This window comes from Emys orbicularis, chromosome 4 (assembly GCF_028017835.1).
Source record: "Emys orbicularis isolate rEmyOrb1 chromosome 4, rEmyOrb1.hap1, whole genome shotgun sequence".
In the NCBI taxonomy this organism is placed as follows: Eukaryota; Metazoa; Chordata; order Testudines; family Emydidae; genus Emys; species Emys orbicularis.
The window spans coordinates 29,129,551-29,140,831 of record NC_088686.1 but is presented as its reverse complement, the minus strand read 5'-3'; the positions used below and the strand labels follow the sequence as shown (position 1 = coordinate 29,140,831).

At 43.2% G+C, this 11,281-nt stretch overlaps 1 protein-coding gene across 1 annotated transcript in view; it reads right to left on the bottom strand.

Annotated features, from left to right (window-relative positions):
- Nucleotides 1-822: 822 nt before the first annotated feature.
- The window catches only part of SYNE3 (spectrin repeat containing nuclear envelope family member 3), a 48,408-nt gene continuing 37,949 nt past the window's right edge, over nucleotides 823-11,281 (bottom strand). Inside the window, exon 17 of the mRNA XM_065403165.1 lies at nucleotides 823-1,175. Within this exon, the coding sequence (XP_065259237.1) occupies nucleotides 978-1,175 (198 nt within the window). The 3' untranslated portion in view covers nucleotides 823-977. The remainder of the gene's footprint in view (nucleotides 1,176-11,281) is intronic.

The window sequence follows — 11,281 nt, the reverse complement described above, 5'->3', positions numbered from 1 at the left end:
CCCACTGTCCAAATCATGGGGTCCATCCCAGAGCAATTTCTGTGCAAAAACCATTCGTGTGGATGATCTTTATAGTTTAAAAAGGGGGGACAAGATCATATTTTTCTCTCTTGCACAGTTTACTGCTACACAGAGCTTTGTACACTGTAGCTGCACAAAATAAAATAAAAATTACAATTTGGTTCCAAAATCATTTCACTAGAGTGAGGTTTAGAAAAATGTCCCATTATTTTCAGCTTTCCTTGCCCGAGTTTATCTCTCATACTTCAGGAGTGACAGAGGACAAAGCATTAAAAAAAGTTGGTAGACTGTCACAGAGAGCATTGAATATACTGTGGGCCTGGTCTCACACCCACTGAAGTCAATGGCAGTTTTTGCATTGGCATCAGTGGTGACTGAATCAAGCAATAGAAAAACTAGCTACTGATCCCAAATAGAAACTTCCCCTTTTGGTAAGGCTAAATGTTAAACAGCGTATTTAAACATGATTCCATTGCATCTCACTCTCAGAGACAATTTTTCCTAGCACATGATTCCACAGAACATCCCTTATTTTCTCACACTCACTTTGATTTCAGTTGTAAACAACAAGAACTCAGTTTTTTAAAATATCTGCTATTCGTAGCTGAACAAAGGCAAAAGCAAAAACATTGCAGGATTAGACCAAAACAGTGGAGTTTAGATTTTTTTCATTATAGTTATATACACACACACACACAAAATATATATATATATATATACACTCATAGTATAAATATATTCATATAATATTGTAAAAATATTAATTTAGCTCTAACTGTTAATACCTGATTTATATGGACTAACCTTATGCTGCGTTTATTTGATGATGTTTCCAGTTAATCTGGTGGCCATGTTAGAAGCCCTAGATTTAAAGGACTAGCAATAGTCAAGACACCCAGGAAAAAGCAGCCTGGATGTCTAAGCCAGTCACTTCTTGCCACGTGCCTGTAGAGGAGTTAAGTTGGAGGAGGGCCTTCGTATCTCAGCATCAAGTTGAAGGAGCGGGCAAAGTTGTTGGCAAACTTGCAGCTGTGGGTCTCCTCCACCAAGGGGAGCAGAAACGCCAGGAGCAGCAAGAACAGCAGGAGTATCTGCAGTGGCAGTGCTGCCCAGCACACGCGGTGCAGGAAAGGACACATCCCCCCTGGACGTCTCTAAAAGACACAAACCAAACGGGGATGACGGATTTATTGAGCATATTAACAAGAAAAATAATGACAATAATTGGGGGAGGTGCGACGGGCAGGGAGTAAAGACACCTCAAATATTTCCTAGAATCAGTGATAATGGAGGTGAAAAAGACCTTTTAGCCCATCTTATCCAGTGCAGAACTGATCCCCGTGATATATTCCTGCATGTTCTGTGCAGTTTGACTGATTAAAGTAATGGCGCTTGAACCACCTCTTTTAGGTTATTCCATGGGCTAATAGACCTCAGTGCTAGGAATTATTTTCTTGAGAATTATTGCTTGGCTTCACTGGAGGAAGAAAACAACGATCCTCAGGGTCAGGTTTCTGATTACTAAGCAATTATAACTCCACGTGCACAAACCCCCCCCCCCCCCCCCCAGACTGCTAATTGGTCTTCTCCCGGGGAATGTTGAGGAGAAAAGGTCTATTTTAGCAGCTAATATGTCACAGCAAAATGAAAGCTTTGCTTCCTGGGAGAAGCCAAACAGCCTTAGGCTTTGTCTCAGAAGAGGAGCTTCATATGCTGTTTGTATTCATTATGGCCAGATCACTCAGAGATATGATTTGGTTTGGTCTCCCAGTGCAGTCTGATCCTTGGGCCCTCTCTGTTTATTGATGACCTTCCCCATGGTTAGGGAAAGCAGGAGAAGGCTCCCGCATTATTACAGCCAATCCACTGTTTCTCATGCTTTGCCAGACAAATTTTATACTTCACAAGATGCAACAGAATGACAAAGAAAAGGGAGCAGCACAACAGATGGTGAAAGCTGGCTTTAACATGAAGTACTCCACGAAAGGAAGAGAAGAGCCAAATTCTGCTCAGTTACACTGGTGTAAATCGAGAATAATTCTATTGACCGCAAGGAGTTGCTTTGGATATATACCAATGTTACAAACCAGAATTTGGGCCTGGGACTTCAGGAAATACTCATTAAAGTGGAGGGTTCCCAGTGGCAGGATTCCTGGTGATTATTAAAGATCTCTCTCAGGAAAAAAAAAGGTTAAAAAGTAACCAAATACTCGGGTGAGGCAGTTTTTTCAGTAAGCCTGGATTTACATTGGCAGCATAGTAATGATATTTAGCATCTACCCAATACCAGTCATTTACATGCTTTACAAATCTTAATTAATTAATTCTCATAACACACCTGTGAAGGGTAGTATCCTCATTTTACAAATGAGGAAACAGATAAGTTAAGTGACTTGCTCAAAGCCACAAAGGAAACCAGTGTCAGAGCTGGGATTAGAAATTCGAACTCCTGGCTCTCATTTATAACTTCCTCCCACTGCATTACCAACAGACCCTGCCCTTTGAAAACACCAGCAGAGAAGATAATGTCAATAGACTAGAATATTGTCACAGACGAATGGTCTGTATTAGAAATTGTGGAGATGTTTCTCCCCCTTGTAACTAAGCTCCTCAACCTCCTGCTGCTATATATAAATGCTGGGGCACTTATAGAAATTGCCAAGGCACACAACCCAGACACAGTTTCAGAGCATGAGATAATGATTCTGTAAAAATATTCTTCTGTTACAGCTGATTTATTTCTGCTGTATCAAATGACTGATGGAGAACTAGTTATTGGATCTGGCGGATGTTGAGGCAATAGAGTGACAGCTGTTTGTTCTACCCTTTCTGACTTGCTGCATTGTGACTGGGTTAAGGCCTGATCCAAATTCCATTGAAGTCAGTGAAAACTCCCAGCCCTTTGAGAATATGTTGGGTGCTTCAGCTGCTTGTGTTCATCTTTCGCTTTCAATGAAGTACTAGAGAAAATTGGGAGTCTAAATTAAGGTGTTCCCTGAGGGAACTTCACCGTGCACAGCTGGCCTTTACACAGAAAATAAAAACTTAGTGACCCTGGTAGCATTGCAGGAGCCATTTCTACATACGGATCTACTGTTCTTGACTATTGTGTCCAATGCACTAGACACAACTGGGTGTCCTTATAGGTTTTTCCCTTCTATTAGTCCTACAGGCCAAACCCTAACGTCCTTAGTACACTCTTAAATAAAAGTTTTGCCCAAGGACTGAATAAAATCTGAGCTGGGAGAGGGAATTCACACCCTTACGTTGAATAGTCCCACTGATTACAAAGGGGTTAGTCACAGAGTAAGGTACTAAGAACCATGAGTACAGGTGGCAGCATCAAGTCCTGAGTGAAGCATTCAGGGTTCGGCTCTAGATTCTACAAAACAGGCTCTTCTTCAACATCACCACTCTCCTTGGAGCCATGTAAATCAATGGCATTTCACTAGGGATTTCTATTTTCACTAGTTCTTCTCTATTCCTGTTTAATTCTCCATTGCCACCACAATAGCCTAGTGCAGCAATGTGGTAGAGATACTTATTCTAAATTCCTGTCTTTCAGACTCCAGAGCCATGCAAAACCAGACCATGTTTACTGCTATTTGCCAACAGAGTTAGTTTTGTTTGATGGAAGATCTGAGGCAGAATTATCCTTGCCTTGTGAAGATGAAGAGTAACTCTTTCTCCCACTGTCAGAAAATGAGCACTCCTACCAGGAACAGGACGTGGAAGTACTATTCTCTCTGGCACAAGGTTTAATATCAGCATTATTAAAGGAGAGTTCCCTATAATAGTGTACAGCTCAGTGAGGGATGGACATTACAGATGAGATTTTCAAAAGCACCTGAGGGAGTTAATTGACTTGTGCTCCTAACTCCCTTTGGCGCTTTTGCAAATCCCATCAGATAACTCTCCAGAATTCAATATTGCCTTATGTTTGGAGCTAATTGCCAAGCCAGCTGCTCTGCATTTGCCCTCCTAGTTATGTATTCCTGCTGGAGAGAGGGTACAGAGGCGCTAGGCTTTTCCATTTGTGGCTCATCTCCACTTCTGTTGTCATCCAGCAGGTGCCTTAACAGTATCCAGGACTTCCTAGGGCATCCATGTTGCCAGTAAGTGTAGTCTCTCTCTCACTCTCTCTTGCCTGTGCCAGCTCTCCTAGGGAGGTGTAGAGGGGAGGAGGTTGCTCACTGAGGGCCAAACTCTGCTTGGTCTTCAGCAGGTGCTCAGTGGTGGTGAGAAGGGTGCATGGAGCCTTCCCCTCAACTTCCATGGACTGCCTGAATAATCCTAAAGGTGCACAAAGGGGGCCAGGAGGGGGCAGAGTCAGGTCCCTACCCCTCCACGCCAGCCTCAGGGATGGAGAGAGGCGCACCCCATAAAGGGGTGTAGTAGTGGATGCACTCTCCCAGCGCATCCACAAACTCCAGCAGAAATGGCCTCTGAGGCAGGCTCCTCCATGCCCTTCTGGCGTGGTGTGGCTCCATGCTCTGCTCAAGACAGAGCTATGGCTAATAGGAATCGCTAGCCCTGACTGTCTGGAAGCCCAGCTGACAGAGCTCCGTACAGTGCTTGCCAGCAGGAGTTGTGCCTTAGGGATACAAGGAACACATGAATTCTACTCCCAAGCCCGGTCATTAATTCAATGCAAGGATAAGACACCATGGCTCAGTTTCCCCCTCTGTAAAACAGGCAATGGCCTTACCCACAGATGTGTTACAAGGCTTAAATACTGCTTGTCACGTGCTTCAAGATCCACCACTACACGCTGCAAAACAATGCTGCCTTTCATGGCTCTGTGTATTTTACATATACTATTTTTCTGAGGCTGCCTTATTTATAAGCTAAGACTTTATTTCACTGGGGCTTTTAGTAGAGTAAGATACCACTCAATGAGACTAACAGTAGCCAAATCTGGCATTACATCTACTGTGCAAAGAGGGACTTTACACTGGGGAAAAACTTGAGGCAAGGAAAATGAATTTACTTTGCCTGCAGTTTCTAACCTATTTCCTTGCTGGGGTTGAAGAATAATTTTTTCCTACACAGCCCAGCTTCTCCATTTTGCCTGATCATATAGCAAGGTCATAATCTTGTATTTCACACACCAGTTTGTTCTTGCTCTTGTAGCTCGAAAGCTCGGTCTCTGTCTCTTTCACCATCAGAGTGACAGCTCTGGACCAATAAAAGATATTACCTCACCCACCTTGTCTCTCTCATATCCTGGGACCAACATGGCTACAACAACACTGCAAAGAATATTTTCCTACTACTCTCCCTCTGACTTGGTTTTGATCATAATCCAGAATACAGGAGAATGTTGTGTTAATTTGTCCTAGGGACCTAAGACCACAGCCTGTCCAGCTAATGGTACACTACTTATCTGTGAGTTTAATGACTTTGCTGCTACCTATATGTGCCAGGCATAGCAGACAAAAAAAAAAGCACCTCCAGAGCTGCTGTACATATCAGGGGTCCCATGGAAAAAAAAAAGTGATCACATAATTAAAGACTGTATCATAATGCACAGGGGGCTGAACGAATATTACACAAACAATATTAATTCTGGCACTTCTTACCTATGGAATGCTTGGGTTTGTAACCTTAACGTTTTTAAAATAGGTGGGTGGGGATGTGCGTGCCCATGCAACATCTGCGGGGAATTTTGAAAGCTGCCCAGTTCATAAGCAGACAGGCAAATCCCAGGGTTTTTAATTCCTCCGGTGCACTCAGAAGAACACAGAATTGACTAGCCTAACAGCCACAGTCTTTGTACAAGGGTCAATTTAAAATCACAGCAAGAAACAAACCAGCAGTTTATACTCTGAGTCTCAGAAGACATATGGACGACATTTCAAAGTTTCTGCTGCAAAGTCGCTTAAAACTAAGTATGCTGCCATATGTTACTGTGACACGGATGGACTTACGACAGCCAGCTCTACAGATAGATATGGCACAACATGCACTTAGGATAATAATGCCACAGGCAAAGTGGTGGCACTGGATCTGATAGAGCAGCATTGCAGAGAAGAAAACATTGCCTTCGACAATTCTTTATACATAAGGACACACAAGTTTCTGGTTTTGAACTCAGCAAGCTCATGACATGATCAATGGAAGCTGCTTTCTTTCTCTATCTTCCCCCCCTCCTTTATTTTTATTTTTTTTAAATTGGGGCTATTTGATCCTTGATAAGAGTTTAGGAAGCAGTGGGGAAGATTAATAAACAGACGTATAGGACAGTGAGCAGCAGGTATGGTGGTGCATCCAGGAGATAACCTACAGTGCTGCTACAAAACTGACGCCCAGTCTCCCATTAGAATAGCTCAGGGGTATGACAGAGTCCAGGGAGTGAACAGGACAGCCCACACTCTGATCACTCAAAAACCAATTAGTTCTGCAGAGAAAGTTGATTGAGATAATTAGATAACCAGGCTGGCAGGCTGGGTGTGACAAAGAGCCAATTAGCCTATCAACCCAAGTCTGATAAAAAAGAAGGAAGTGCGGGGGAGCAGGGGGGGAACAGGGCTAGCTGAGCCCAGGCACACAAGGGTACATCTACACGGCAATTACACACCTGTGGCTGGCCTGTACCAGCTGACTTGGGCTCCCAGGGCTCAGGCTGCTGGGCTGTTTAATGGCAGTGTAGACGTTCCAACTCGGGCTCCAGCCCAAACTCTGGGACCCTCCCACCTTGCAGAGTCCTAGAGCCCGGGTTCCAGCCTGAGCCCGGATGTCTACACTACAATTAAACAACCTTGCAGCCCGAGTCAGCTGTCACAGGCCAGTCACGGGGTTTTAACTGCAGTGTAGACAAATCCACAGAGACTTGAGGAACGGGCAACCTCTGTTCCCCTGAGGTCTTGATGAGAGGGCCTAAAGCACAGAAGGAATTGTAACCAGACAGTTGCATGGGGACTGTGGTGGTCAAGGGAAATTGGTGAAGGGAACGCAAAATAAAAAGCACTGCAAATGTACAACTTGTGGTGTCTGTGCAGTTTTTGTGGGCAAGAAGACAGGAGCAAAAGCATGCCCTGTTATAAGCAGCCAAAGATTTATCCTTGTTCTGCTGAATAATCCCAAGCAGAATTATAGATAAGGTTTCTAAACAAGATAATGTGCATTTAAACTGGTCCTATTCAAACAAGTGCCTTGAGAACCCAACCAGAGTCAGGGTGGATGGCAGTTCTTATACAAATATAAAAAAGGTGTTTAAAGGTGCCAAAAACTGACTTTATTCTGCTTCTAGCCACCACAACTCCCTCTGGCTTCCTGCAGTTACCGGGCGATTACAATATTCCTTCACAAAATAACGCTAAGATTTGCCGTTACCGGAACAGTTCATTGGAAGTATCTTTCTTGCAAAGAAAATGAACATCACACCTTCATTCAGAACTAATTGGAACCCTCCTGGCGTCCTCAGCAGAAGGATGGGACTCAAGGACTCAATGGACATGGAAACTAAGATACCTTCTTACTCCTAGGGTGGCGTCTCACCTTAAAGACCCAGGTTGGGGCAGCGTATGCAGCTTGCACCGCTGGTTTGTCTTGTGGATAAATAGGAGACTCCACTTTCTGGGCACGTACTGTAACCAGCGCTAGATCTACAAACACTGGGATAGATTCACTCCCCAGAAGATCCCTTGGCAACAGAATTAGGATGTAGTAGTAAGGTGAAGTGGTGGTTTCACTAGTGGGTGAAGCTGCCTGGCCCAGTCTCCCACTATGGGAGGAGGCAAAGCCAGGTTGATTCAGCCTTTTTCCTGGGAAGTCTCTGCTGATGGGGCTCCTATAACGTCTCAGCGAAATTGAACGCTGCCCTCCCCCATGCAGCCCTGGCCTACACAGTTGGCCCAGAAAGCAGGGATACTACCCTTATGTCCCCGGAGGGGTGAATCTATGTCACTGTTTTAAATGGTAAGAAGCTCATTTTGCTGTGAATCATGCACGTTTGGGGCATGTATTGTTGTTTGATTCCTAAACCTACAGGCTGGCCTGGGTGCATGAAATGAACAAAAACCACATAGGCCAAGAAAATGTTGGGAAGAAAATGTTCATGGTTGGAGCAAAGGTGGGCTCCAGCCACAAATCTAAGATCCAGATCTGAACTACTCCAATGACCTGGTGTATTTGGCCTTGAAGTTCTGGTTCAAGGGGAAACATTTCTCTTATTTAGGGGGAAAGATTTTCTCAGTGTTCATAAAACACGCATTAAACTGGGAAAAATGTGTCACCTTAATGCACTTTTTAAAAAGCAGTTTCCATTTTACCAAGCATGTTATTTTACAGCAAACTTCAGATGACCATACACCTGCCATGAGTCTGACCACCAAAACCATAAAAGCTATGATGCATTTTTAACAGGACACTATATATATATATTGTGTTACTGTAAACGGATTTTGTTTCCTGTATACTTCTTGTCATATCTTAAGTTCAGTCTGTGTTATTAGTGTTTTCTCCCAGACAAGGAGTGAGTGCTATAGCTTTGTCCACTGTTTCCTGGATGGCTGCATTAATTTGATTGACTCAAGATCTATGGTGACTTCTAAAGAAGATTAAATTACACACTCCCTCTTGCCCATGTGCTGCTTGAGCTTACGTCCACCAATTTCTCAAAGAGAAGCAATTAGGTGACTACAAATTTAATAAACCCTAATTATTTTGTTTGTACAAATAATAAAGCCAAAATTATTTGTGCAACAAGGAACTGTAATTACTTTGGGGGGGAAAAAATCAGACAATGCTACCTAGCCTCAGAAACAACCAGCTTTGGATTTCCTATTTATTCTAAAAATACTCATGGAATATTTTCAGTTGGCTAGGAGCCAACCTTCAAAGGTTACATGTGGTAGGTGCACTACAGACACATATACATACATGTTACCCCATCACGGGCACCTGCCAAAAACTCACAGCAGCTGATACAATTTCCTGCAAATGTTTTTTTTTTGGTTGGTCTATAAGATATCACTCTTTATGGGATAATGATCTCTTTGTGTTCATCTCGGGGGAAGGTCTAGCGAGGGGCATGTCCTCAGTAGACAAGAAGAATGAGAGAGGGAGTGAGTAGAAAGAAGCACATTAATATAAACAGAAGAGGCTCTGACATTGACAACATTCAGCCATGCAATGGAATGGAGGCAGAACGACATGGAATGAGACTGGCAGCATCTGTGCCCCTCTATACCCCCACCCCAAACTATTAAAACATGGAAGATGAAATGAGAATCACCAGGAACAACACATCATAGAAGCAGAAGATCAACTCAGCACCTGATATTCTGCCCCTGCTGCTGCTTCTATAAGGCTTCTATAAAGAGGGATGTCACAAATCATCCAAGCCGAAATTCACCCCCTGAGCAGAGGATCAGCACATGGCCTAGGCACCATTCAAGTCCCCCAAACAGGGGTCTGCTCCTACTGCACACATGCTGAGGGGAGTGGATTTTACAAGTTATGAGGTGATGCAGCCCCTTCCCACGAGTGGTGCAGTATTTCAGGTACAAGTTAATTAACTCAGGACATTATTAGTCATTCACCCAGAGAATTTTCATTTGCTGCAGTTTTGAAGGATACAACCAACATAAAATGTATATTTAAAAAAATCCTTCACTCAGCTACTGACACCACCATAGATCATTTAACCTGAATTTTAAAAAGCAACTACAAATATTTTAAAACTCTCATTTGCAGCTCCCTATTTATACTTTTTGTCCTTCTCCCAGCTCGGATAGCACTGAGACCAGACTGGTCAATGTCACTTTCTAATTCTCGTGAGCTAGACCACATGCTGTTATGTCAGGGGATGTTTAACTCATAGATGTATTTCTGGTCATAACGGACCCAGTTCTGCTTTCAGTGGCAGCAATATGAATCCGGGATAACTCCATTGAGGTCCATGGACCGTCACTGGTGTAAGGTGGGTATAAATGACAGCAGCATCTGGATCATTAGCATTTCTAAATCACCTGGTACCTAGAAACGCCTGACAATGTTCTTTTAGGTGCAAAGGGAACTACTGTATTCTCGCCCACAGCGCGTTCTGGTTCTTTTTCTGAATTTCTTTGTCTCTCTCCCTTTGCACTGGGTAGTCGTTCAGAAGTCAGGGAAGGGCTTCAGTGCTTCTCGGCAGGGATGATTTGCCTAGTGTGGGCCTAACGGATACTAACCTGCCAATATTTCATGCAGGTCTCATCGGACATTACCAGTGCACATACTAGTGCTTAACCAGGATATGAACTGGGTAGGGCTTTACCGCATCTTTGCACTGGGAAGCCTTGGCATGGGGAGGATTTAGGGAGGACAAGATCCGCATGTGCATAACAAGGAGACTTAATGCCAGGTGTGAGTGTTTAGCATCCCTTAACAGGAATGGGATGTGGTTCTCAGAGGGAGAGATCAAGAGTTATTTGTGTGGTGATATAATCACAAAACTCATTATTCATTCATTTAACTTTGCACTGTCTAAAGAAAGTCTCAATCTGTTATTCTCCGACAGTACCATCTAATAACAAGGCAGATGAGATGATGTAAAGTGGGAACCAACTTTATTTATGAACCAAGCAAATGCTGGTAGAGATAAAAGGCTTGATTCAATCCCATTAAGGGCAATGGAAAGACTCAAGATCGGGCCCCAAAAGAAGAACAGCGCCTTAACTTTAATCAAAAGCTGGTGTTTTCTTCTTTTCTTTCAAGCCTATCCCTTTTTGTCTCTTCTACTGTCTCTGCTCTTTGTTGTTTCAGCCTTTTATGTGAGTCCCAAGAGAAATTCCTTCACAGAATGCTGCACAGAATCAGGGCTTAGTCTAATAGCTTTAGGCAAATTACCTTACTTTACCTACAATTTTTCACTTGAAGGGACATGGACTGGATGAGCTAAATTAAAATTCCAAAATGTGAATTAGGAACCTGTGACACACTGTACCCCACAGTAGCACCCAGTAATCCCCATATTCATCATTCATATATGGGTGTGTTGTATGGGTGTTCATACAAAGCATGCCATGTAAGATATCTGCTGAGACCCATTGTTCTGTCAAAATATGTATATCGTTAGTGTGTATGAAATTATGAGATTCTGTTATATGGTTGTTATTGAAATATGTCGTGAGTTTGGGAGTCGCCCACTGATAGATCTCCAGTAACAACAAAAGAGCTGACCAACACCCAGGCCAGCCTTAAACAACCATTAATCAGTAGGGGACATATAAACAAGGGATTTACAATTCTGTAAGAGAGTTGTGCAAGCACCACA